Consider the following 27,990-nt stretch of genomic DNA (forward strand, 5'->3'; position numbering starts at 1 on the left):
TTCATTTGCTATTGATGCATCCTCCTGTTCCAATTTTTAACTTTTCTTCTTCTTCTTTTTAAATTGGCTACAGTGGGATGTTGTCCATGCTGCGTACCAGACCGGACAGGGGGGTTAGTGATGGATGCCAGGCCTGTCGGATCTGCCAAACGGCCTCAGCTTCTTTGACACGACTAGCCTGACCGTTGCTGAAATGAAATCATTCTAAATTTTCCATGGCCTCTTCCTTGTCAAAAACCCAGTGAATGCGGTTATGTGATGCCATCAGAATGACTCATTGCCATAATTACATATGTTCTAAGGGGTTATTCCCATTGTATTATTAAAAACTAGTGATGCTTGATTTTTGGCAGGGATTGTCTTCCTTGTATGATTTACAGATTTTGTCAATTGAATGAAGGAAAAGTAGATTTCCAAGACTTCAGAACAAGACTGGACTTGTACTAAGAGCACTTTTTCGGTGTGGTATTGAGCTACTTTGTTTTATTTAACAGGATAAAGGCAACATCAGCCATCTTACTCTCCTTGTTGCAGTGATTCCCTGCAGAGCACAAGGACAGAAGTGGGTTTCGTCGCTTGCCTTCAACATCGTCCCAGGCACAGCCAGAAGACACAGCAGGTGGTTTATTACCAGAGTAGTTTTCCCAACTCAGTTCTCAGGAATAGGTTTTCAAGGATGTAGCTTACAAGAGCAGGCGGCAGGGCTCCTTGGCAAGAGGCTCCAGGTTTGACAGGTCCTTAACAGAAAAAAAACAAAGTGATCCCAGGTATCATTGCCTTGGATCTGGAGTTCCCAAAGTGGTGACTGAAAGCAATAGGGGGAGGCCAGAGGGAGGAAAAAATTGAAAGTCAAGCAAAAAAAAAAAAAAAAAAAGCAAAAAGGTGAAAAAGCCGAGCCCAGCACTGTGCCCAGCAGAGTCGAACCCTCGGACCGAACATCTTCCGAGCCTTCTGCTTTACTCTTTGAATGTCTGCCAGCGCTATAGGTCTTTCACAGGAACTAAGTGTTTACTACCACTCTGGAAGCTAAAGCATTTGCATGTAAATGTTTTACTTTTGTAATTTGATTTTAATAGTCATGGAAAGTGACTTCTTTTCTAGAAAGCTGCACATGCCGCATCAGGCGTGTTAGCCTTGCGTGTCGGCAGGATCTGACAGGGCCTTTTTCAGGCCGTTTCAGCACTGAATGGCAGGTGAGGTTCTAACCAGGCATTTTAGCTTGTGGTGTAAATAACAATGTATTATCTACCTGCTAGCCTTTTTTTTTTTTCTTCCTCTTTTCCCCCACTAAGATTCTGCTGCTCTTCAAAAATCATGGAGATTCTGGCAAGCAGCTCCATCTAAACTACGGTTTGGCATTCAGTTGGGTATAATATATTATCATGTATATAAATGCCATCGGTGTGATTTATTTTTGGTGACTGGTTAAATACAGCTGGTATTTCTGTAGTTTTAATAGAGGGTTTTTTTGAAATGTTATGCCTAACAGCTCTCTCTCTGAAGACTATTGACTTAATAAAATCTGTAAATATATATAAAATACCTCTTTTCGTGTTCTCAGACAATGTAATCCAAATAACAGTATTAGGGATATATATATTCACTATCCTACTCTATTTCCTTTAATCAAAGCTAAGATTTCTTCTGAGTGAGAAATTGTTTTAACATAAACATGAACTAAAAAGTATTTACATTGCCTCCATCTCCATGGGGGTAGAAAGCTAGTAAATTATTGTTTGAGGAGTATGTGTGCACACATTGAACTTGACTGTAGCAGATGAAAAATACAGATCTATATTACACAGAGAGGGTAAGAACATAATGCAACCAACCTGTGTTTGGTGAAATTTGTCTGCTTTAGTCTCTAAATCTCGGCAAATGAGATAAAAATTAAACAGTTGCAAGACTGTAAGCTGTTAATATATTATTCCTTGTTTTTCGTTCCCCATTACATGGGATGAATTACCCCAAAGCTAAGTAAAAGCCTAGAAACTGTCCTGCAGATTTTGATTAGAATTCTGTCCAGTGAATAAACACCCGTTTGTTCAACAGTAAAAATGAAGATTTTTTTCCTGTGCAACAATGTTTCTGAGGAAGGATCTGGCTGGCTGTCTATATATCTAGCAACTGCTTCTCGAGCTCAGCAACTAGGTGGTCAAGGTACAGAACAGGAATATTTGCAGAAGTCAGAGCAGCAACGTTTCCATGCCGTGATCCGTGTAGGTATGTTCGGTTTCAGGATGGCAGACAGAAGTTACTTAGGAGAGGCTCTCTCTTTCCAGACATTCTTGGTTAGTTGGGATTTGAGTCCAGTTTTGGTGAATAAAGCAAACAAAGCTTGTTCAGCAAACCCAGTTATTTATTTATTTGTTTAAAGAAGCATATTTTACAGTCATGCCATGGAGAGAACACCACAACAGATTTTATTTGATGGGCTGAAAGAGAGCGTTCATGTGCATGTGAGTTGAGATGACATCAACCTGTCTAAGGAAATCTCCGGCTCGGACTGTTGAGCTGAGTGTGCAAATCATGTTGGTCAAAGGCAAAATGTTTCTAAATTCATAAATGAACCAGCTCTCTGGGAGTGGGAATTAGCATAATTCTGGAGCTGATTGAAAAAAGAAATTTGATTTATTTTTTAATACTTTCCTCCTAATTTTTCTAAGACAATTTAATTTTAAAATCACCCATACTGAAAAATCTTGGATTTTCTTAATATGCATTTTAAACTTTCCTTTGCCTTTCTCCCTTTTTCTTCCCATTTTGCTATGAAAGAGGACGAAAGAAGGGAAAAGGCCACAACAGAAAGAAGTTTGTCAGTTTTTCTAAAAAAACTGGAGAGTTCTATAAAATAGGTTGGTTGATTTGTTACATGCGGTGTAGTTTTGAAAAAGTTGTGCTAATATTGCCATGAGTTACTGTAGGGAATCCAGTCAGTTAACAGAGCCTCTGTGTATAAAACCTTACTAATGCACTCTCTTTAATCCTTGTTGAGAACTGGATCGAGATGCTGCAGCAGGAGGGAGGAAGGAGTCGTTTATGAATTAGCAAGCTGAGGTTCACGAAAGGGTTACTGATTATTGCTGCTAAAAAGCGGAAAGGAAAAATGGTTCTGCTTACATGCAATGCCATGGCACAAACAAAGTAACTTCTCTCACAGGCTAGCTGGGGCTAGAGAACAGTGAGATCCAATCTTTCAGCTGGGAGGCTTTCAGGAATCCTCTGAACATGATCCATAAACAACTCAAAGGATGACTTTTAAGAACCTCTTTCTCTCTCTGCTTGGTATGCTGGTCGTTTATCATTGTGCTGAAATGGAATCCCCTTTAAAAGATATAACGGCTCCTTGTTTACTTAAACGCAAAGTGGATGATGGGCTGAAAGGTTTTGCTGCCAGCAGAGCAGTCACAGAGAGCTTGGTACATACAGCTCAGGAGCTGAAACAACTGTGCAGCTCCCACGTTCTGCACTGAGCCAAAGCAGCCACAAAGCGGATGGGGTGAAGGGAGAGTTTAGGTGTCCTCAGGCTGGAGTCGAGTCCTCAGCGGGTGCCACGAGCCGCCAGCTCTTTGTGGGAGAGGACCAGGACTGCCGGGCATGGGCAGGCGACCCGTGAGAGTGAGCGGGGAACCCTCCCGCAGGCATCCCTGCCGGCTCGCTCTGCCCTCCAGAACCAGAGCAGAGAGGGTGGTGCAGAAGCACACGCAGTGGAGATGGTATTTGCCAGGTTTAGCTTTGGGTGAGCTTTTTGCTGCTCATCTCCTTACCAGGGGAGCCAGGAGCTTTAGCAGTGCATCACTGATCTGCCCCGGGCACATCTCTGGGAGCCACCACACCTCCCCTGGCTCTGTCCCTCAGGACCAGAGGGCTTTTGCTGAAATCTAGAGGAATTAAATGTCTGCACATATTTATATCCAGGAAGCACATTTTAAAATACAAAGGAAACTGAGCAGTATGCCACCTCGTGAGGCTGCTAGAGGTAAAGCTCTCCACGCAGAGAAGGCAGCGTTCACGTGCACCCTGCACGAGTCTCACCAGGTCTCTGTCCCGCACAGTCCTTGTCCTGGTTCCTCTGCCCAGGTGTTGGCTCTTGCAGAGCAGGAGTGCTTTTGCTGAATCCAGGGAATTCCAGTCGGTGGCACACAGACCAGTAGTTTCTACCAAACTTTAAAAGTTTGCTTCTCTTCCATAGAGCCCGAACTCTGCCTTCCCCCTCCCGCCTGCCTTCCCTCCTGCTACACGCCTGGGTGGTGTCCGGACGGATAGACGAGCGTGTCCCCAGCCTGGGATGGAGTCCCGCAGCTATGACTGTACAAGCGGAGACGCGATATTTCGGCAACCTGCGGTTTGTTGTAACCTCTCATTTTCTCAGTCTGCTGTATGTTAACTGGATCCTTCAGTGGGAAATTCCTCAGGGGCTCCGCGGAGCACAGCTGGGGTCCTGCAAATGCAGGATGGCTGATTTGCGGCTGCAGTGCAGCTGGCAGCATTTTCTGGGATTTTCTTAAAGCTTTGGTGAGTTTCCCTTCTACAAGTGAGTCTCTGTCCTGTGGGACACCAGCCTCCATAGGGGCCAAGGCATGAACCACACACTCAGGAAGCTGGTTGTCATTTTGTTTTTTGTTTTTGTTTTTTTAATTTGAAATAACTCTTTGAAGCAGATTCAGGGCAGATACCACTGACCTCTTACCACAAATGTTTAACATGTATTCGCAATGATAAAGTCATACAGCTTAAAACACAAAATAAAGGGTGGGGGGAAAAGAAAGAGGCCATGCCTTTGTGTGAGTCCGGGTCCCGGCTTGGGGAGAGCAGCTGTGTGGGGCCAGTCTCGTCCCTCTGGGTACAACTGTGCTGTGCTGGGGCCACGGGCCTGGTCTTGAGTTGAGGCCTTTGGTCATGAAGTCTCACATCTGGGTCCTTCGCTGGCTCATACTCCACCTTTCCTCCCTGCAGCATCCCCCGCGGAGCCCTGGGGAGGTGGGCTTCCCTCCACGTCCACTCCCACTCCTCGGCAGCTTCTTTCTGCAGTCCTGGGTGCTGTGTGTGTGTGCAGCCTCCCTAAGTATCATGTATGTGGTTTCTCTCGGGTCTGTGGGTCAGTCTGGGAGTATATGTCTGTCTTTTCTGGACATGTGTACGAGTTGTGTAGCAGTGCTCTGGTTCGATAAAGCTTTCATATACATAGCAGCAATGAAGTCTTGCCATCAGGTGACGTAAAGGGGCAGCTACTGGGCAGGGCTAGCGGACGTTGTGGGGACCGCAGCCCCTCTCTGTTTGCTCTTCCTCTTCTTGGTGCCAGACTTCGCGTCTTTGGTGTCTTTCCGATTTCTGTTCCCGTTTGCATTATCTTGCTTGCCTTGTTCTTCCTTTTTCTTCCTTTTCCCTGCAGTAAAGCAAAGGGGCACTGTGAGGCTCTCCGGCTGAGCGAGCTGGCCTGCGGCCCACCGCTCCCCACGTGCAGAGGTGCCCGAGAGCTGCCCTCGCTATGCTTTGCATTGCGAGCTGTTGCCTAAACATCAACGGGGAAGAAGGATCAAATCTGGATTTAGCTTTGTAATTGTCAGTCTCCAGCAGAAGCGCTAACACTTGCACTTCTCTGCGGCCGCACACCAAGCCCCTTAGCTAACGTGCGCTGCTGTGTGCATCAGAGGAACAGATCGGCTGTGCCTGCCTCCCCCTGCCCGCTGTGTAACCCCTGTGGTGATAGCCACCCCTCCAAACCCGTTTCCTTCCAAACACTCAACTCAGCTGCAATCCTTGTCCATCCCGTAAGAGGACAACCAAACGACCATTCATCCTGAAGACACTGTAATTCCTGGGGAAAACACAGACCTAAGCGTTCTGGTAGAGAGAACGACTGCCATCACCACAGCGCACAGGCATGCACTTCGGCTGCTCGGCTGCCTTGCTGCTGTCTGGCCACAGAAGAAGCTAAAATATCTGAAAGCCTGTGGGACATGTGGGAAGCCGTGCTGAGCATCACCCACCCAGGACTCTGTGCTGGTTCTACCCAGGGGTCTTTCTGGCTGCTGTCACGTTGTGTTCCCTGTACCGCAGAGGGGTAGTGAGATGTGCAGCACATTTATGATACTGGACCATTGGCTGAATACTTGTGCCTGACAAAGAAAGGGTGCCAGGGTGGGATGGTGAAATATTCCGTATCAGCTCACCTTCGGGGCACTGGTTCTTCTGCACGGTGCATCGCCGCACCTCCGTGGTGGCAGGACACAGGGAGACGTCTCCAGAGGGAGCCTGCAGAATCCGCCGCGTTCGGTCTTCATTGCCCTTCTTGAAGCCACAGAGCTTCCTCTTCTTGGAGCAGGGCCCCCAGGGCCCCCACTCACTCATTTCACATTGTGCTGCCGGATAACAAGAGAGGCCAGAAGTAACTCTCATTATTCTCATTTCTCCATCACTGCCTCAGGACCTCCCGGAGCCCTTGTGCACCATCGCACCTCTCCCCCACTTTAGGTTTGAAGGGCACATGTGTTCCCCAGCAGCTTCCTAAGTTTTCAGGGCACCCCCCTCCTGCCGTACCACACAAACCATGAGTCACGCTTCACAGACATGCAGCAGCGATGCTGGGGTGCTGCCCCCCATCTAGGCTGGATTCCAGAGGCCTCTGCCCTCTGAAGGGCTGGGTCTAGCCTGTACTGTCACCCACTCAACACGGGTATGATGAGCCGTCGCCTCTGAGGGGTTTGTTTCATCATATAAAGCAAACTGTAGCAATACATGCAACTGGACCAGACAAAAAGCTCAGTGAAAGGCCCTGAGCATCGCTTACCAGGACTGCTGCATTCCATGGTGCCGTTGGCAGCAGAGTAGCCTTCGGGGCATGTGACATAACATCTCCCTTTGTGCAAATACAAACCTTCCTTACATTTTGTGCAAAAGTTTCGACTGAAACAGGACTCACAGTTCTCAATTTTGCATTCTGGGGAAAAAAGACACAAAGCTGTCACGTAGTCTGATGTGAGGAAAGGACTCGGGAAGATCTTGACTGCTAACTGGAGTTCACTGCTGGCTCCAAGGGGTCTGCCAACAGCCAAGGCAAGTCTCTGAATGTCCTGCCAGGCCTGGTTGTGCTACTTAGGAGTCAGTTTTCTTTGCACTGTCCCCTGGTACAGGACAGAGCCACTGTGCTGCAGCTCTCTTAGCCAACAGCAGCTGCTGCCAGTTCGAAATCAAGCAGGGTGGAAAAGGCTTGGGCTGGTGTTCAGCTTGAGCATCAGTCAGCCAAAGTGGGACAGTGCAAAGAATAAAGTCTTGTGTCAATTGCTCCAGCTGCAGCTACAGTACAGGCTGCAAAGAAACGGAGTTAGACGGAAATCTGGCCATGATGGTGGTTTGCATGAAACTGCCAGGGAAGTGATCACACTTTTCCATGTCCGCTTCTCTCTGGTGCTCTGGCTGAAAGATGCAGCCCCAGGCCAAGGATCTCATTCAGAGAGCTGCTTGGCCATGGTGAACAGGCAGAGGCAAGAAGAAAAGGTACTTGTGCGAGCAGTACATTAAAACCCGAGAGGATCTCCCTCCTCCTCCTTTCTCCCAAAGCAAAAGGGTGCCAGTCTGGCAGCCCAGGTAACAGAGCTTCCCAAATGTCCTGCAAGAAGCCACCTCCACAGCGTATTATGCGGCGCTGGGCATGCTGCGACAGGGTAACACAGCCCTGAAGGCTTTACTGGTGGCCCTCTGCTCTAATGGACCATTGGTCCATCACTACCACCCGCCTGCAGCACGGAGAGACCCACGGAGGCTCTCAAAGACCAGGAAGGCCAAAACTCAAGTCAAAATCTGCATGGAAGGGCTGATGTGGGGGTGGGGGATGCCTACCTGCCTTCTAGGGGCACTATTCGGGCAGTATCTAGCGGCTGCGCAAAGGGAAGGAGCATAGCCTGGCTGCACGCTGACCCAGCTGCAGGGGGGAAGCATCTGGGCACTTGAGGCCCATTAGCCATCATCAGCATAAATTGCGGGGTTATTCCATGGGTAGATCGCTGCCCTGCTCAGCACAGCCTTCTCCCCTCTGATACAGCCCCAGCATCTCCTCTCACCTGACCAGAGGCAGCGTGATCCCCTGCAAAGCACTGCCACCCTCCCATGTCTCGCCCCTTCCCTCCCACCCCCATACTCACTGATGCACTTGTTCATGTCTGTATTGCGAAGGCCAAAGTATCCCAGTGGACAAGATGGTAGGCAAATCCCAATTTGCCGGATATCATTCCTCTCCAGAAGGATGAAGAGTTTGGGGGAACATCTCAGGCACCCATTGAACTCTGAGCACAGGTCGCAGCCTCTGGCACAGCCCTGACTCAGCTCAGTGCTAACTGGAAGAGCAAGAGAGAAGCAGCGGTTAGTGCGGCCCGCAGCGCTGGGCTCTGCACGCTCCGGCTTCAGCCCCCAAATCCAGCACCAGCGGCAGGCAGGGCAGGGAGCGGGGCAGACCGAGGGCTGGGCTCCTGCTGCACCCACGTCCTCACCGTGGCTCCCGGCACCGCTCTGGCCGGGTGTCACAGCCCCTTGCCCGATGCTCGCAGGTGCCAGTGCTGTGCCGAGCGCAGGCACGAGGGTCGTGACAGTGGCAGCAGTGATGAGCAGGACCCAGAAGCAGCTGCCAACTTATACAGAGTCCCAGTGCGGTCTCCCCACCGTTCCCCTGCCTCCCAGCTCTGTCCATCAGCCCTGCTGCCAACACTGGGCAGGCACCCATGAGGGACACGCGCCCGAGTGGGCCAGCACTTCCCCACCGAGTCCCCTCTCGGAGCTGGCAGTGCCACCCCGCAGAGCTTACAGGCACGCTGAAGATGAGCAGGAACCAGAGCCGTGCGGTGCTGGAGTGAAACCGTCTGACTAATTCTGCACTGCACTTGGAGCCAGGCTGCGTCCCAGGCTAGATCTCGCTCTGACCCTGCTTATGTTAACTATAACTGGCAGTGCAGGAGATTTCACTGCCCCCAAAATAGAGATGTGTTCTCAGCTCCTAGATTCAGTCCAAGAAAAATACTCAATCCCATGTCTTGAGAGTTTTCTGCTTTTAATTATCGTATAAAACGATGCTTGTTTTGAAACCAATAGCATTCTTTGCAGGCTAGAATGCAGGTTATTTTTATTAGTTTATTATGCAAGCAGTGTCCTTGTTTATAGAAAAGCTGTGTATTTTAAAAATGTATTCTTTTAAATGCTGTGTTTACTACACTTCAAAAGCAAGCATGAAGGACCACAACGTTCACATGCCAGACCAAGAGGTAAGAAAACTTCCCTCTTCCCTCGCAGTGACCCCAGACCCCAGCAGCTCCCCTGCTGCCGGTCCCAGCCTCATCGCTGGGTCTGCAGGTACGGAGGCTGCCGGAGTCTCAAGAAATGAAACAGAAGGCAGAGGGCATCCCCAGCCCTGAGGACCCTCAGTGCCCGGCTGCCAGGAGGGTTTGCTGGGTCTGGACTGGGACCTCCCCTCAGCATTTTGGGCCCTGAAACCCCAAGCGCAGGGACCCCCAGGTGATCCAGCCCCATCTCTCCCGCAGCGCCGAGCCGCGGTGCCAAGGCCTGCCTCTATGGCAAAGGTATAAACCGGCCCTCGCTGGAAATTGCACTTTATAGCATTAGCCATGACATCAAGTTTTCCTTGTTCTCATAGGGCTCAGCAGTCCCAGTTTTAATATAAAATCATTTTTATATAATTTAATTTAAAACAGTTTTAATGTAAAACAGTTCTAACACTAGCTTACATAAATGAAGGCAAACCCCTGTGGCTGCTCTTGCACCGATTCAGCCCAGCTGCCCTGCCTGAGCCCCGCGCTGGGACCGGCCAAGGACCATCCAGGCTGGAGGGAGAATTAAACCCCTGTGCACCTCAGGTCGCCCCATGGCCAGACATCCCTGCAGCAGCTGAGTGGGCACCCGTGCATGGCGCATGGCCGGGCAGAGCTGCTGGGGGCTCCGGGTGGGACAGGGCAGCCGGGGGGAAAGGCCGGTGTGGGGTGGGAGCCCGCCAGCACAGCAGGGCTGCGGACACGGATGGGGAGCGATGCGCAGCTCCTGCTCCCTTCCTTTCCTTCTGCTGCGCCTGTCTCCCAGGTGGGCACCTGACCATGGGGTGGTGGGGGACCCGGAGGCTGCCAGCCTTGGCAGGGTGCAGGGTGGGCTGCCCGCTGCTGCCTGCCTGCTCAGCACCTGCCACAGCAAAGGTGGGCTGTAGGAAGGGGGGAGGCTCACCCCATCCTGCTCCGCAGAGCAAATTCCTCCAGCCTTGAGTGCTCTGTGGGCACCAGCCTGCCTGAGGGCTGCAGCCCTGGGGAGCAGTGCTGGCAGTTCCCTGCCCCGAGCTGCAGGCTGTGGGGCTGCTCATCCCCGCCCCTGCCCGGCAATGCCTGCGGGGTTAGAGGGGGCTGCTGCCGGGGGCTCAGGGCTGCGGCAGGTCCAGTGGGATGGGGTAGCACATATCTCTGCATGGGACTGGGACCTGGGGAGCTCCCAGGGGCACCCCAGGCTCTGCCCAGCTCCCTGGGTTGGTAAACACATTCAACATCTGCATGAACCATACAGCATCACAAGAAGAAGTAGAGAAGAAAAGCGTTTCATACATACTTCGTCTTTGTCTCTTGCCCTTCACCACTTTGCTGCTGCCTGTTAGATCCATCGAGCTTAGAAAAACCACCACCACAAACAGTCCAAGCTGCATAGTAACACTCCAGCGCTGCAGCCCCTCCGTTGCAGGGTGATCGGAGGAGCCTGCTCCACAGCTGGGGATCTCTCTGCTGCTGCTAAAACGTCTCAGGCGGGATCAGAGCTGAGAGTCTGTGCACGAAGCCTGGTACAGGACCATATCCACAAACTACATCAGCAACAGTGAGCTTAGGTAGCAGGTAACATGGCTCTACCTTCATCCCCGTAAGGAGCGCAGGCGCTTGGCTCTAGTCCCATCTGGGGGCTCTGGCAGTGAGCATTAGCTGCTTGCAGTTTCCCAGTGCGCTTGCAGGAACTGCAAAGGAAGAGGAGGACAGATTAACTCAGCAGTCAGCATTGCTTCAAACGACGGCTGGGCTCGGCACTGAGGTGGGAGAGCGTGGAAGCCGTGGGGCAAACTGGGGGAGCGGTGCACAAGGGGTGCGGGCAGATGGTGGCACCCGGAGTGGTGTGGGGTAAATCACCCTCCAACCTCATCCACAAGTCAGTGTTGCTTAATAAGTTAGCACACAGAGAAACGCCTAACCCAGCTTTGCCATCTGCCGATGCTGCATACAGTTATAGCTGTAACTTGTTTAAAATAGTGCCAGTCCCCCTCGGCCGCCCCTCCTCGAGTAGCAGATGGCCTCTGCGGACTGCCAAGCGCACAAGATGTTTCCCATCAAGTGGGCACCTCTGGGGCTGGTAGTGGAGCCGAGCAGAAAGCGAGCCTGCAGTCCCAAGCCAGAGACAGGGCTGTCTGGGGACGGGGTGGGATCGTCCCACGAGCTGCCTGAAATGCCGCGTTTCTGCTTGGAGGGAATTTCCAAACCTCCCAGCTCCCATTCCCCCGGAGCGGCAGGGAAGGGTCAGCGCTGCCTGCGCAGGCAGAGGCAGGGCCGAGCACAGGAGCTGCTCTGCCCAGGGCTCACTGGCTCTCGCACGGCCGTGCCAGCGGAGGAAGCCCAGTGTTTGGCAGCGAGCACGGCTCTAAGTGCCGTGCACCCCTCGCCAAGCGGCAGCAATGAGTTGCCCGACATGCGTGGCAGGACGGGGTGATGAGACAGCAATGCCGGGAGGACAGGCTGGGCAACAAACCAATTGCTCTGCATGAACTTCTTGGAGAGCAAAGGGAAGCCCGGTGCAGCAGGAGATTGCCGGGTGGCAGCCAGGCGCAGCCAGGCCGGGAGCTGCTGTGTGTCCTGTCCTCACCCTGGAGCATCTGAGACCTTGCTCCTGCTGGCTGCCTGCCCGACTCTGGGGGACAGACAGCGCAGGCAGGGCTGCTGCAGAGCAGCGTGCTGCTCCTCCGGGAAATGACCTGGGAGGTGGTTTTCTGTGTGCCCTGTGGCTGGCGTGCAGGAAAGGCAACCTCTGAGCTGCACCAAGAGCTCTGGCACTGCCAGGCAGGGCCACGCTCCTCTCTGCAGCTGGCAGAGCAAAGCCCTGCCAACGGCTGCCATTGTGTGGGAATAAAGGCGACAACATTCACTCTGTGAAGTCAAATGAAACAGAAAATGGTTTTAATCCTTTTATAATAACTGCGCAATCGCCGATGCCCCAAATGGCCAGTGGTGATGGTGCTGGAATGAAGCCCGGCTGCACCCTGCACGCTGCCTGCAGGGTGGACATGGGCCCCAGGGTGCCAGCCCCCTCCCGTGCCCACCATGGGGTGGGGGACCTGCCGAGGGGCCACCAGCCGGTGCAGCTCCCCCACTCCAGCCCAGCTATAGTGTAGTTATGACTACAGCAGCAAAATACCTGAATGGAGAGGGCTGCCCACAGCAGCGGTAGCGGGCTGGCAGCATCTTCAGTCAGCTGCTGCCTGGAGATGTGACTCGGGCACCGCCAGGTCTTGTAGCAGCACATGACTCAACACCGAGAGGTGCCCCGGGAGCAGGCACCTCGTGGTGGCTTTGGCTCACATGTGCTGGCAAGGCATGGAGGCCATCGGGTGCTGCAGAGCACTACTGCCATCCTCCTGCCCCGATGGCTTTGGACTTCTCACCACGTCCCTGCTGCGACTCTGCGGAGCACTGCTGGGGCAGGAGCACAGCGCTGCCTCCCCATGTGCTTGTCGTTACAGCCCACAGCTCATCCACAGGATTTTCAAATAAATAATTAGTCACTTGTGTAAACACCAACTTGTTCTGCACTTCCAAGTCTGTTTGCTGCAAGCTGCTTTATAAACACTGTCAAGTGCTTAAGCTGGGCTGTTGGGAGTGTTTACCCGAGTGGAGAGCCCTACAGAGGGGGGATCCCACCCCAGCCCCACAGCCTCCCTCCGCACTGCACTCATGTGCAGGGACCTGGGCATGGTGCAGGGCTCCCATGTGCAGGGGTGAGGCAGCACGGGCAGCCGGGTGAGGAAGGACCCTCCGGCCAGATGGCATGGCACACTATGGCAATGCCTGGCACGGCACAGGCAGAGGACCCCGGGGATGCTAGCTGGTGTGAGCAGGGCAGCGTCAGAACAACAAGCCCAAACTCTCCCCAAATTAGTGCTGAGCGCCAGCTGCTCTGGAGGGAGCATGGTGTCGCCACCCCGATCCAGCTGCCCCTTGTTTTTAATTACGGCAGCTTTGCAGGTGAAGCGCATTTGCAGGAAGTACACACTGAACCCGCTCCGCGTCCTGCAGTGTTTACACAACACTCACAGTTTAGGCAAAGTCTCCTCAGTGTGGGGACAGCAGGGATATTCTCAGGGAGCAAGTACAGCCCCAGCGTGCCAAGAGCCAGCGTGAAGCTCATGCCGCCGCCGCATACCCCATCTCTCAGGGTTTGTTCAGTACAAGGGCAGGGAAGTGCCATGGGAAACCTTGAGGGCACAATGCAAACCGGACAAGCACACGCTTTTTCCTCTTTGTATCCTTGTTTTCTAGCCCAAAGGGAGCTTGGGCCTCTGGCCAGAGCTGCCCACTCAGCACAGAAAAGCTACTGGCATCCTGGATGCTGAAAAGCCAGTGCCAAGGTGGTCACTACCTTGGCATCACTACCACCATCTCCATGTTTCAAAAGCTCCCTGCGAGCCCACAGTGCCTGTGGTGTGCCCGCCGGCAGAGGCTGCAGCAGAAGGGCTGGGCTCCCAGCTCTTCCCACCCTCACCTCAGGACACAAATTATGATTCTTTCTGCTATTGCAGCCATCGGTCAAGCTCAGGTTGCTGCAAACAATTTCCAGCCTAAACTTTAGCAGGATTTATGCCATTATCCCATCGACAGGAAGAATTTGGGGTAACCTGAATTGTTCTGAATTCATTTGTGGAGAGACCTGGCCCCTGCATCTGAGATGACAGTAAGCCTTGTTTGCAATTCAATCAGGATAAATTGGTCCCTGGGAGCTCCGATACAAACCAGAAAATGTAAACCATCCAGATAACTTACCATTAGTCCTCCTACACACAAGGTGAGAAAGGCCAACATTATATCCCTGGGATATTTGAGACCTAATCCAGAATAACTAAATTGCTGATATATTGCCTCTTGCTGAATGTATCAGGCTATCTGTAATGTAAACGGGCTCTCCAAAGGTTTACTGAGCCTGGGAGAGAAGGACCAGATGCTTGTTTGAGGGCTGGAGGCAGGACAAAGTCCGACTACAGCAGCAGCAGTAATGTACCCCCAGGAACTGCCAGGTCAGCTGCCAACAGCCAGCTGGACATCAGCGATGGATGCAGGGGAACTTGGGTTTCCAGGTCCTGGAGCCAGCTAGAGAACTCAAATTTCACCTTGGCAGCCTGTTTAGGGGGTGCAAATACACAAGGAGAACAGTTTCAGAAGCATCTTTGCCTGCAGGAGGAGTCACAGTTTTGCAGGGTTTCACCCAGGTTCCTTTGGTCCCAACAGTCTCCCAGCCCTGCACTCGGCAGGCTCGGGCCTGGGCGATGGCCGGCACCCAGGGCAAATTGCCTCAAGCCCTTCGCAGCCCCGGGCAGGCAGAGTCTGGCTCCAGGGAGGTTGTTTGTGGCAGCAGCCAGCTCCACGCTGCCGGCAGATTCCCCAACCTGCCTTTACATAAACTTTCAACAAGCCCATCCAATAACGATAATGGCACCCAGATATCAGATGTACTGGGAGGAGAGCAGGAGGAGGAAGAGGAGGAGGAAATGAGGGCAGGCTGCTAAGGAGAGCAGGGCCACATGCGAGGATGGGGTCTGTGGGGCACGTGGCGATCCTTGCTACCAGCACGATGAGCTGCTGCCTGGCATCGGAGCCAGCCAGAGCAGGGCTGCAGGGAGACAAATGCCAGCGGGTACCAGAGGGGAGATAAAGGAGGCTACACAGGGGCAGGAGGTGCCTCTGCAGACCGGCACCAGGACCGGCCATCCCATCCAAGGGTGGCACAGCTCCGCAGTGCCCACCAAAACCCCTAGGCCGGCGTCAAGGAGCAGTAGGATGGAGCGATGGTGGTGCAGCACCCTGCACCCTGCGTCAGGAGACACTGCTGCCACCATGAGCTCCCCGCAGCCTCCCCCGTCCGGCCCGGCCCTGCCCTGGAGAGCGGCCGAGCTGCTTTTGCAGCACGGCTGAACCTCAGCAGGTGGGATATAGCCAGCGGGAGAGGAGGCGTCTTTCCAACGAGCAGAAGCCCACACACGCGTTTATCTCACTGCGTGCCTTGCCCTCCCCTGGCAAAAGTCTCCGGCAGGCAAAGCTTCCCCAAGACATCTAAAGCTCGCAGCCCCAGGTGTGGCGGTGCAGCTCCCCAGCCCGGCGAGGGAGCTGAGCCAGCAGGCTCCGCAGCACACACCTTCCCTTGCTCCCCGGCGCCTGCCAGGAGACGCGGGTGTCAGGAGCCAGCCCTGGGGAGGTGAGTGCCGGCTGCCTGGCACAGAGCCCCTTGGGGCAGGAGGCAGCAGCAGTGGGTGAAGGCTGCACAGGCGCTGCAAGCTGGCGAGCTGCAGGACCAGCGGCAGCAACACCCATCTGCCTGGGTGCCCCAGGCAGCTCCTTCAGCCCTGTGGCACCATTACTCCTATTTTACAGGCACACAGAGATGTGTCCACGGTGCCGGTGCTCCCCAAATCCCATGTCTCTGCTCTGCCTGCACCATCCTGCCTGCGTGGGGTGACCCTGCATGGCTGGAGCTCCCGGTCTGCTCTGGCAGCCCTGGAGCGGCAGGAAGGCAGTGGCTGCTGCAGGTAGCAGGCTTGGGGACCCTCATTCTCTTTGGGAAAGTCTCTCTCCCCCACTGCCTTTCCGAGGGGCGTTTCCCTGTCAGCAAAGCAGAGATGGTGCTGAGGCTACAGGAGCAGCACTGTGAAACCCTCCACGGAAGAAGGTCCCACACACACACGGCTCAGACATCGCGACTGCCACAGGGTGTCTCACACGCCTTCAGACGGCAAACATCTCTGCACATGCACATGCAGAGCCACTTTGTTCTGCTTAATCCTTGAAGCAATAAAAGAAGGCTGCATTAAGTCAAATTTCCGAACCAGAAGGTCTTCATTTGATATTATATCTGAGTGCCAAGTTCTGCAAAATCCCTAACCCATAAACTTCACTGAAAAAAATAAAATAATAAAACCAATCTGGCAGCAGAGTTCTCCACAGCATTGTTGAGGTCTGACTCCTTCCACCAGCTTCTGCACTGCATTCCCCAGATCTGCGGAGCCGTGCTGTGACCCACTAATGGGGAATACGTCGAGGAGAGGCTCCTGCCGGCGGCTGCCCCCCTGCCCCAGCCTGGCGGCGGGGAGTCGCTCCAGGGCTCTGCCGCAGCAGCCCCCCAGCCTCCCCACTGGCTCCAGCCCCCCGCTCAGCACCAGCTCCTCACCCGCCTTGTGCAGCACCCGGCACAGTAGCTGCTCCAAGTAATGCTGCGATTAATAGTGCCACAGGCCTCTCTCTGGGAGCGCTTGCGCTTCAGCATTGTAAAACATCAGGAAATTTTTTACTGGGGGATTTCCATTACCCTCTTGCTAGCACAAGAGAGGCAGCATACTGGTCTGGAGGAGAAGGAAGCAGCAAAGCCTCGAAGCAGGCTGCAGGCTCAGTGTGTGCTGGTTCACAAAAACAGAGCAACGTCTGAAAAAGCGCTGGAGTCGTCCTGGCAGGCACAGCTGTGTATTGCAGACGGGGAAGCTGCAGTCACTGAAAAAGCAAACCTATTTCTAGTAGGTACAACTTCAGGTAGGTTCAAGCCTCCTACAGTTCAATTAATCACCAGATGCCAACCAGGGACAAAATGCACTACGACAGCCGCAATCAAAACAAATTTCAGACCGGGAACTGCAAAACAGTCCATTTCAGAGCAATGCAGACCAGGGCACTGAAAATCTCGCTCTTCCATCAAAAGGGCTGTTCAACAACCCTAAAGGCCCTATCCCCGTGCAAGTACATGCTCAGCAGATTCCCCGGGAGGTGCGGAGTGGATACACACCATGTTAGCCCACAGCCCCAGCTCATGGAGACCCTGAGTGTGGGGGGAGCAGGGGAGTCTAATGCAAAACAGGAAGCATAGCCAGGGCTGCTGTGCACACATCCAGCTCAATACCCAATTCCCCTCTTATTTCACTGCTAATGTGTCTAAAAAAAGGGCTCACAGCAGCTTTCCACATCTTACTCTAAATGCAGGCTGTTTAAAAGCAAATTTCCAGGGCTTGCAGGAGCCCAGTGAGTCACAAGCTGCTGTGCTAATCAGACGAAGCCTGGGGCAAAGACCCTAAATGGCACCTGGGGCTTTCTGCTTGGCCATGTGCAAAGGAAGCATCTGCCAAGTGTGAGCTTCCTGCAGGGATTCCCAGTGCACTGGCTCTCCCACCGAAACGTCACTGCTTGGGAAACCTGAGCCCTGCAGAGCCAGGAGCAGCACCGATTTCAGCAGCAGAAGAAAACACAGTTGGGAAAAATAACAGGAACCTCAGCTGTGGGCACTGGGAGGACAGGGCATTCAGCTGGTGGGAGGGAGTGAGCAGAGCAGCCTCAGCTTTTTCCAGACCAGCCATTGCTGCAAGGCTGGCTCAAGCACGTGTGAGTTCTGCCCTTCAGAGGGGTGAAAGCAACCTGCACCACCAGGACAGGGGGAACGGGCATTGCTCGGGGTGGTTTGCAACAAAAGACATCCTGCAGTTGGCCCCCATCAGTTGGCACACAAGCGTGTGGGGAAGCTGAAATCCCAGAGGACCATCCTGGAGGCAGGTTGGTGGTGGGCACAGCTGGAAGGGTGTCTCCGTGTTTGCCAGGGTCTCAGGCAGAGACGGGCACTTCTGTCCTTGAGGACATGACTGGTTGCCCTCACGCAGCCCTGGGGAAGGTGTCTGCTGGCCGGTCCCCACCTCTCTTGGCTGCGTGGTCCCCACTGTCCCACTCTGGGGCCATCCACACAGGCCAGGGAAGGCTGACCTGGCCCCCAGCTCTGGCGCTCACTGCAGTGTCACGGCCCCGTAGTGCAGGCAGGGAGCTACTCTGCCAGCTCACATCTAGCTCAGGTGATGGAAAAGTGGGGTTTGTGCACCGTTCTGCTGCTGCTTGTGCACGCCAGTGTGGGCAACTTGTTTCAGCTGTGCTCAGTGGGTCACATCCGTGGCCCCGCAACCCTGGCTCACTCCATGCTGTGTCCCTCAGGGTGGTGCTGCTGCTCTCGCAGCGGCCATGCTGGGGCCAGGGAGCTGATCCAGCTGAAACGAGCCTTTTTTCCAGGGTGGTTTCCAGGCATGTTGCCGCACCGGCGTTCCCAGGCCTGTGGTGCTGCCACCATCCTCCCACCCAGCCTCCACAGCCCTGGCCCCGGAGCGCGGATGGGGTGATCGGCAGTCAGCAGCTCACCTGCTCCAGGGTCACGGATGGACTTTAGACAAAATCATTCAAACTGGAGAACACTCCAGGCAGGTGTTTCAGTGCAAGTGCTGGGTCCCTGTGGGATCTCAACATAAACCCAGCCATCACAAAAAGCACCATAAGCACTGACCCAACTTCACGGACCTTCAGGTACCAGGATTTTTTGCACCGATATGCACTGACCACTGTGCAGGAGAGTGAAGGCTCCACGCCTGCCATGCCATGCAACACTTGCTTCCGCCAGCATTACCTTATTCTTTTGCCTTTCAGCATAAGACACCGCTTCAAACCCAAACCGCATCACCTGAACCGCCCCTCATCCATCTCCAGGGCCATTCAAGGAAACGCACACGCCTGAGCCTACAAGAAACGCCAGAAGTCCAGGGATGATCACTCCCTAGTCACCCACACCCACGTCTCGCGGCGCCCGGGCTCAGTCGGTGCGGAAGACCAGGAGGAAGGAGGCTGAAACGTCACCTTGACCCGAGCCCTTGTTGGGGAGCCACGTCCCCGCCTGGCTGCAGGAGCATGCTGCAGTGAGCCCCAAGCCCTCGCTAGCCCACGGGCTCGGCAGCCCAGCACCGAGATCCAGCAGCGCTTCCCCTGCACATCAGCATGGGGTGTTAACATGGACGTCTAATTATTACCATGATCGCTGTTAACCATTTCCCCACTGATCCCCCATCCAAAAACCCAGGGAGTACGTACTTACCCCGCACTCTCCGGGTGCCTGCCGCGCCCCCATGGGTGCTGTCCTCTGCAGGAGGCTGAATTAGGTGCAGCCACAACAATACTGAGACAGCAACTGCTTAACTGCCTTGTCCCCTCATTGCTCAGCTCGGACACGCTCCTGTCTCTGGAAGTCAGTGGGAAAGCAGGCAGGGCACTGCAGCCTGCTGTGTAGCACTCAGCCTCTGCACTGCGGCCGGCGGGACCCTGGGCTGATCCAGTATCAGCAACGAACTCCAGCGAACTTATCAATATTGCGACCAGCTCTCCGTGTCCCCTTCCCCAGTCTGGGAAGGTAAGAGTGGCAGGGGACAGCGCACAGCAGCCCAGCTTCCCTGCAAAGCCCCACGCACCTTGGGGGTGGGGGAGACGGGGATCCCAACAGATCGTGCTGTGATTTCTCACAGCTTTCATTGTCTGAACTCATTATCCACATTGCACAAGGCAAACCCGCAAGTCGGATGCTGACAAGGCTTGCGTTCCTCATTAGCAGCCCACATTGCAAAAGCTTCATCTAAACAAACATGCATTCTGAAACCCTTACCTCTGACTTGTCACTCCCTCATCACTGCTGAAAAGACTCTACTGGTTTCTCAGTTTTAAAACACTACAAGACCAACTACAAAAATCCTCGGTTCCTCCAGAGAAAGTTACATGCACGTTTCTGTCAAAAAAAATGAAAAATATATTCATGGCGAATTCATGGAGAAGTCTGGTGCGTTTGGGTCTGGGTACTTTGTTCACTTGTTTTTTAGAGCAGGTTTCTAACAGCTTCCCAGGTTTTGCGCAGAGAAACAAACCCTTCTGTGATGTGCAGGATTTCAGCTCGTAAAGATCGCCCAGGCTAGTTCATACTCCATCAGCCCACGCTGCTCCCTGCGTATGCAAAGCAGAAAGTATGTGATCATATCAGAGCAATTTGCACATTAATAAATCCTGGTCTCAATGCCGTAGACTCCATCCCCATCCACCGGGTAGGGGCTTTTTATTATTATTATTATTACCAGAGTATCCAGCTTTGTAAAGGCATCTAGTGCAAACTCCTGCATGAGGGAATTCCACCCCACTAGTACCACCTCCTAAGACAATATCCAGCCAAAATATTGTGACTGTTGCAAAACCCGGACTGGAGCTCCACAAAGGACCTTCCCAGCGTTGCAATCCAGAGCCAACGGGGTCTCAGTAAATTACTGCAGAGTGACACACCATCTAGTTGTCTTTGTAGTCTTTTTTATTTATGACAGTTAATTCGGAGTTATTACTAACATTTCAGTGGTAACTGGCATATGAAGTCATCAGCTGTCACAACTGCATCTGTTAATAAACATGTCAAATATTAAAAGCAGCTTATTATCCTCTGGAGGGGGGAAGGCGCTAAGGCAAAGAGCTTGAAAGCCTGCTTGTTTTTCAATCTCTGGCTGTGCAGCAGGAGGAAACGCTCACGCTCAGGAAGGCAGCGTGACTGCAGTGAGGCTGTGCTGGATACGTGCCCTCCATCACACCTGAGCAGCCCAGGAGCTGTGCTCCCTGTGCCATCGCCAGCTCCCCTTCCCTTCCCTGCCTTAACTGGGGTGCCCAGGAGAGACACAGGACAGATCCCTGCTTCGTGCGGGTGCACTGGGGAACATCAAGGCTTGGGCACGCTCCCTGAGCTGCACTGCACCTGGCAAGCTGAGCAGGATCAGGCCTCGGCAGCATCCGGCAACTTGCCCTTGCAATGCCCTTGCGACTCCCCTATGGAGGAGGCAGAAGTGCCCCAGCCCCGGGGAGCCCGGGGGGAGGTGCAGGGAGCCCCTATCCCCGCGCATGCCCCTGGCAGCAGGAGCTCAGGTGCGGAGTCGGTGCTCCCGGGGCACACGGCCATGGAGCCATGCTGGGATCTGCATGGCACCTCTCCTTCCGAGCGGCCAGCAGCAGCGGGTGCCTGTGCTTGACTGACCCTCATCCCTGGCTCTCGTGGGGCTGATGCTCGGTGCCCCAGCCGGTGGTCCCAAGGGCATGGCTGTGTGGCAAACCCCTTGGCACACTGTGTCCTGCAGACCCTGGCAGTCTCCTGGGGAGGGTTGATGCTTCTCTTTGGTGTCTCTGAGAACTGGGGGAACGCGGACAGTCCTCATGTTCCTGCTTTGCAGGGTCACGGCCCACCCCCACTCCAGGGTGGGCTTAGGAGGACACAAGGGTGTGGTGGGAGGGATGGCAAGGTCTGCTCCATCCTCCCTTATCATTTAAGGCCATCACCCTCAGTACATTGAGGATGTAGTACGTCTTCTCCCTGCTTTGCTAAGCTACCCATGCTCTCGGCCTCTGCAGCTGGGGAGGGGGCTGCTGCTTCTTCACGTTCACCTTCCCTCTCTTGGGAATCTCACACAGAAAGCTTGCCCTTCTCTAACTCTTTCCTTGTCCAATTGCCTCTGGCTTTCTCTGGCTGAAGGTAATTTGCAGGCTGTGCTTTTTGAGGAGTGATGCAAAAACCAGTGCCAATATCTTCTAAACTCTCTACATGAAAGTTATTTGGTCATAACACAAGATACTTTCCTTAAAGCCCAAACCAGTGACCTTTACCTTCCCCCTGTTGTGGGTCCACTTCTTTAACCGTCTGGACATGTTTCAGCATTTATTTCAGGTGGAAGATCCACTCAAGGAGATACCATTCTGTAATGGGTAAAATTCTGTCCTAGCTTCTGAGAGTTCCTAGCGACATTGCAGGACAACGTGCTGGTGGGTGAGACACCTGTGCAAGCAGGGTGACTCACCCTGCAGTGCTTACAAAAGTCTTGAAGCAATGAGAAGCATTATCTTCACTTGATACTCCCCAAGCTTGCAGGGCTCCTAGCTGGAGGCTGGAGGGCACAGGCTCTTTCAAAGGCTGTGAGGGGCCCTACAGTGGCTCCTGAATCCCCTCAGGTCCTTTGCTGGGGGACAAAGCAGGTCCCTTTTGATACTCCGCTGCCCATGGACCCCTCCTGAAGATGTCTCTGAGCATCCCCAGCAGTCGCTGGCATGACCCCTGGAGCACGTTGTGGGGCTCGGTATGGAACTGGCAGCCCCGAGGAAAAGGAGGGATGGGGGATGGGACATGGCATAGAGCAGCCCCCCAGACACACTGGGGCTTGGAGAGTCTCATGGATCTGTGTTCTTCACACACTTGCAATCATCTCTGCTTTGCACAGCGCTTATGTGGGGGCAGGTATGAACACAAAGATGCAAAATAACCCAAAACAGGCAAGAAGGAAAATTCACCCCTTACACAGCTTTTCCTTTGCATTGCATTCGGGTTAATGCACGTGTGTATGGAAGTTTTATTCATCCTGAATTTTCTCTAGCACCTCATTAAATATCCCTAGTTTCCTACTTGTAAACAATATCTTCTGAGATCATTGCTATCTCACAGGAGCATTTGTGAATGTGTTTTGAATATTGGGCAGATGCTAAGCCGTCACTGTTGCAAGTCTCTATATTAAAGACCTTTTCTATTTATATTTGGAGCTTTTTTACTTTCTATTTTAGGAAATTCTGAAGTACCATCAAATGTTGCGCTGAGACAAAATCACCTAGCTGACTGTAAGAGTAAAAAATCCAATGAACCGAAGATCTTGTATTTTATGCTTGCATTGAATAGCCAAACTTTTTTCTTCCTAATCTCCCTCAGAGCACTGGAACTCCAGTTGACAGCTGTAGATCAAGTTTCAGTCTGGAGCAAATGTTTATAACTAAGCAATAAACCCTGAAGACAGAGCTCTGTAATGGACATGCTGACAAACCCAGCTGCAAGAACAGGGCTACCGGACACGTCAATAATTAGCAAACAGAGCAGTATATCTGACTGAAGGCAAAGGAGACATGCTTGCCAGCTTCCTGGTGTTAGAAGGTATCATTGCAGAGGACAGTAAATCACACTAAATCCTGCCTTAACACCCTCCACAATAAATCCAGCATCAAGTCCCACATTTCTTCCCCTTCTGACAGGCAGCTAATTTACCGTTTGGGTTTTCTTTAGCTAATGGCTGTTGAGGCTGATCCTAAATTAATCCTAAACAGGTTGTTTCTTTCTTGTACAAAAGGACATGAAATTCCACATTTTAGCTGGGTAAAAACGCTGAGCGGCTCCAGATTGAAAGCAGAGCTGCTGAGCTGGGAGGTTTTCCCTGCCACCCACAGAAGTCCTGGCCGAGCAGGTGCCCAGCAGCCAGGGCTCCTCCGGCCGGGCCATGCGGGTGCAGCACCACGGCAGGCGGTGGTGGCAGTCCCAGCTTCCAGTGCTGGAGAGCAGCACCCACAGCCTGCAGCATGCCCATGGGTATGCCCTGTGCGGGGAAAGGGGCAGACAAAGCAGGCAAATACCACCTGAATTCACCAGTTCCAGTTGCATTAGGTGGAAAAGCAAGAGACAGGTCTAATCCTGCGCTACAGGTATCACCCAGCTTGGGCGACCCTGCCCATTTGGTTCCAGCCTTTCCCTGGCCGGGCTCCATGACCTGCTGTGCACGAAGCCAAGGGGAGAGCCTCACTCCCCCATTTCAGCAGCGTGAGTGCTGACTCCCCCCACATCCCCCAGTCTGCTGTTCAAGCACGTGGTTCCCCTCCCCATTAAAAACCTGCCGTTTTCTTGTCTTAGCTCATCCCTCTCCGGTTCCTGCCCTGCGTCTCCCTCTGCTTCTCTCAGCCAGGGAAAAGCCTCTTCTCCATGGAAAGCCCACCCTGTCCAGGAACCGTGGGGACTTCCAGGCTGGGGCTGAGCTGAGTCCTATCAGGAGCCATGTCCCTCAGCCTCTGGGTGCTGCTGAAGGGCCCTGGGGTGCAGGCAGCGGGTCTGCACCCAGCAGATCCAGCACTGAGCACCACAGCTTCTGTCAGACCCAGGGCTCTGCGCCCTTGACATTAACCCTGTGTGCAGAGGCAGGTACCAGTGCCTACAAGTTCTCAGCTGGCACAGAGGGTGCATTACTCATCCTTGGTGCCTCATCAGCCTTTGATAATATCTCAGCATAAGCAAAAAGCAAAAAAGACGCTCGCCGAGAAAGCAGAAGGAAAGCAAGAACGTCCTGAAGTTGTCTGTGGTGCTCCTAGACTCAGCCTACGGTGTGCTGCTTCTCTGCACCCTGCTTCGACACAGAGGGCTGCTTCTCAGAAGGCTTATCTCCTGCAGAATGATTGATAGCCTGGGCAATTGTTTTTAATAATATCTGAACACCTGTGGTCCTCAGTCCCCGGTAATACAGTTATCCCAATTGCCTAACTTACTGCATAAACAACTGCTCTGGTTGCAAAGACGACTATCAGGTTCCTGACACAGGCTGCACAAGCCGCACTGGGGGGTCAGGCATGGGGGCACGCAGGATCATGCCTTCCACGGGGCGATGTGGGAGCGAGAGGAAAGGGAGCTGACTTTCTGATAGGATCACCCAGGCATGCCTCTTCTTCCCGGGCAGAGCAAGCAAGCCTGGGCTTTCAGCCGGGCAGCACTGCTCGCTGGCCTTGCTTGACGGAGGCGGTGCTGGCAGCCTGGCAGAGCCAGTGCCAAGAAGTGTGTCTGCACCCGGGAGTGTCCCCGGAGAGGTCACCCCAGTTTCGTGATGAGCAGCCATGAGCTGCAGAGCCATGACAATGACTTCTGCATAAAACTCTTTGTGGGCAAAGGAAGAGCAAGATCTGCATGCCCCATCCCACCCCAGGTGTGGTGTGGGCAGCGTGCCAGGTGCCTGCCTGCACCCCCCATGCCCCTGTGGACAGGTCAAGAGGCATCTGGCAGGACTGGCTCTCTTTGTGCTCACCAGGCACAGGGCAGGGAGGCAGAGTTCGCGTGTGCGCCCCGGCGAGCTACCCTGCTTTTCAGGATCTCTCTTTCATGCCTGCCAGGTTTTCTGACACTGTGCCCCATGCAGGCTGGACATTTTGCCTCTTTCCAAGGAGCGACGCTATGCGCATGTTGGGAAATGCTCCTTTCTCATTTGCTTCGAAGGCCCTTTTCCCCTGTTGTTTGAGGAATGCTGTTTGAATTAGCTCCATGGATTGCAAACAGACCCTGTTGTTTTCCTTTCCCAATGCAGGGAGGCTTCTGTTCTCTTTGGCCTGCTGGATTAACCAGGGGGCCTTACACACTGACCCCTCTGCAGCTCAGGGAAGCTAATTTAATCCCAATATTGTTACAGATCACAGCAGGACGGATCTCACAGATTCCTTGAGGCAAACCAGCACGGAGCTCTGGCAGGGACAGCAGCACACTGTGTTTGTAAAGGCAGGAGCTGCTACAATTTTTTCTATAAAAAAAGTTTCTACAAAACTTCTGTGGCTGGGGAGGAGGGCAGTGCTGGTGGTATGGTGGGGGCACCCTGGGCATGGGGTCCCACAAAGAAGTTGCTCCACCTGCATCCCCCAGCATCCTTCAGCATCCCCTAGCTTTCCCCCGCATCCCCTGGCATGCAGGAGGGTGGAGGGCCACTCTAGATCCTGGCAGAAGAGAAGGAGATACAGACTGTCATCCCCTGGCAATTTCTTTCTCATTATTTTTTTCCCTTGGTACCTGCTCCTGGGGTTGGATTTTTGAGATGTGTTGTCATCAGGCACATACAACAGCCACAATCAAACCCTGCCTGCTCCCACCAGCTAGCACCTGCTCCATCCCTGTGTCAGTCCCTGGACGTGTCACCTTACTTCACATCTGCAAGGTGGAGCCGTCCCCACTGTGCTGGATCACAAGTGCCTTGCTGCTCATCCCCAGCGTTGCTATCAGCGTGGAAATGGCAGGGTTATGGCAAAAGGTCCACAGCTCCATCCCCAGCCCTGGCCCGGCTGGGGCTGCCGTGCTTGTTGCACCAAGTGCTGGGCAGGCTGGGGGTCCCTCTGCACTGCCTGCACATGGCCCCACACATGGCCCCGTGCACTGCCCTGCTCGTTGCCCCACACATTGCCCCATGCATGCCCCTGGGCACTGCTCTCTGCTGTCTCTCTCTCTCAGTTCATCAGTCCCCTACTATGTAAGAGCCCAAACAAGCAGGTGGGTTTGGAAGCACCTTTCTTGGACAACTTGACTCTTCAGTAGCTCAGCTCCCCACCACCCTCCCTTCCCCACATGTAAGCCAGAGCCCTCTGAGGTCAATCATAGCCAAACCATTGCTGAAGGTGGACACTCATGCCTGCAGCCTTTTCTGCTCCTTAATGAGTCCCGTGGAAGCGGTCTGTGATGTGGTGCTGAGCTTGGAAAAAGGCATCCAGCACCTTTACAGTGGGGCAATCAATATAAACCTCACTTGTATTTTCATGGGGAAGATATGCCTTCTCATCCTGCATGCAATGCCTCAGCTCTTCCTCCCCTTGCTCTCCCAGCCCCACATGAGACACATCACTCCCCCCAGGGTGAAAGTCCGGCTGTTCAACAAACCCAGCCCAAGCCTTGCTCCATCACGCAGTGCCGATCCATCTCCAAAGCACATTACACCTTTCACTCGGGCCACAGCAGGGGCTGCTCTATGGGCCAGCATGGGAGAGGACAACCAGCCCAGTCTGCCAGCCACAGCCAAGGGGGACATCCAGCCCCAGCGAGCGGGGCAGGGCAGGGGGAGCAGGAGCCACTGGGATTCATGAGGGAAGCCCTGCCTCTCCCAGCATCTCTCCTGGGGGCTTTGATTTTCGGGAAAAGTAAATTGCTTTGGGACACTATTGAAGGACAAGTTTAAATGATGACACACCACAGGGCTGGGACTTCCAGCATTTCTTGTGAATCTGACCAGAGCTGGAAGTGGAAGAGGCTACTGGCACAGCCAGGAGGACACAGAACCAAGAACCTCTGCAGCAGAAGCAGCTCCATGAACACCTTGTTCCTCTCCAGGCTTCTGCCCCCTCCCTTCTGCCTCCACTGCTGTTGTGCCCAGCAGCAGCAGGCCAGGGGCTGGTGCTGCCATGGGCTGGGCTGGCCCCACTTTCCTGGGAGTGCAGGGCAGCAGCTGGGGAGACGGGACGGGGCACCAAAGGGAGCCACAGTCCAAAGGGCTGGTCCTAGGAGGCTGGGCACCGGGACGGGAGCTGGGCATGAGGGCCCGTGCCTGAGCCCATCCCCCCTTCGGCCATGAGCAGCTCTTGGGAACATTCCTGCTGCATGACATTTCCCAAGGCATTGAGAAAAGAAAAAAAAAGGCACTTTTTTCCCAATATAAATTCTTGCAACATTAAAAAAACCCACACAATAGCTGTAAGCCCTGAAACGGCTGGGGGTAAAAAAGCTACAGCTTGACATGGAAATAGCACTACCATCCCCACCAACCGGTCGAATCCCAGATGTGAGACATCATGTGTGACAAAACCCCAGAGGCAGGACACGCAGGAAGCTTGTAATTGTTGTGGGCTCCCATTGCTGCATGGGGACACAGGCTGGTGACCTCGGGAGTCCCGAGTCCCCCTGTCAGTAACCTGCAGCAGCGAGAGCAGAAAGCTATGGCCGCGCTGGCTCTGCGACCGACGTGGGGCCAGGGAGAGCCCCTGGCATGGCTCCCTGGAGGGACCCAGGCGGGTTCAGGTCCCTGGGGCAATATGGGGACCTGCAGACATGAGCTAGAGCTACCCGCTGACCCACAAAGGGCCGCAGCACCAGTGTTGCTGCTGGGGGTTGTAGGGAAGTGGCACCGAGTGTCCCCAGTGTCCCCAGTGATGGCGGGCATGCGTATGGCGGGAGGGAGCCTTGCAGGTTAGCCCAGGCCTGTGCCAGCAGACTGGAATACCACTGTACTGAAACCAGCCTAAATAAACCAGCTTAAAACATATGTTGAGGGGATCCTTGTGAGGCCAAAGCCATAGAAATGCACTTGCTCTGCTGTGTTCT

General features: G+C 53.7%; 1 protein-coding gene and 1 long non-coding RNA gene across 11 annotated transcripts in view; one reads left to right on the top strand and one right to left on the bottom strand.

Annotated features, from left to right (window-relative positions):
* Positions 1 to 27,990, top strand: part of LOC308061682 — a 529,572-nt gene that overhangs the window by 418,538 nt on the left and 83,044 nt on the right. The gene's annotated exons all lie outside the window — the stretch shown is intronic.
* The window catches only part of RSPO1 (R-spondin 1), a gene marked incomplete at its 3' end in the record, with an annotated part of 31,494 nt that continues 8,732 nt past the window's right edge, over positions 5,229 to 27,990 (bottom strand). The window contains exons 1-6 of one of the 10 annotated variants that reach the window (XM_080381995.1): positions 20,183 to 27,792; positions 19,979 to 20,054; positions 10,591 to 19,842; positions 8,142 to 8,333; positions 6,791 to 6,940; positions 5,265 to 6,362 (exon numbers count right to left, since the gene is read on the bottom strand). In XM_080381995.1, coding sequence (XP_080238121.1) covers positions 6,010 to 6,362; positions 6,791 to 6,940; positions 8,142 to 8,333; positions 10,591 to 10,684 — 789 coding nt within the window. In that variant the 5' untranslated portion in view covers positions 10,685 to 19,842; positions 19,979 to 20,054; positions 20,183 to 27,792. Of the gene's footprint in view, positions 6,363 to 6,790; positions 6,941 to 8,141; positions 8,334 to 10,590; positions 27,793 to 27,990 lie in introns of those variants that run through there. The other 9 variants (XM_080381990.1, XM_080381991.1, XM_080381992.1 and 6 more) reach the window with 9 other exon arrangements.

Source organism: Falco punctatus (assembly GCF_963210335.1).
Source record: "Falco punctatus genome assembly, chromosome: 3".
In the NCBI taxonomy this organism is placed as follows: Eukaryota; Metazoa; Chordata; class Aves; order Falconiformes; family Falconidae; genus Falco; species Falco punctatus.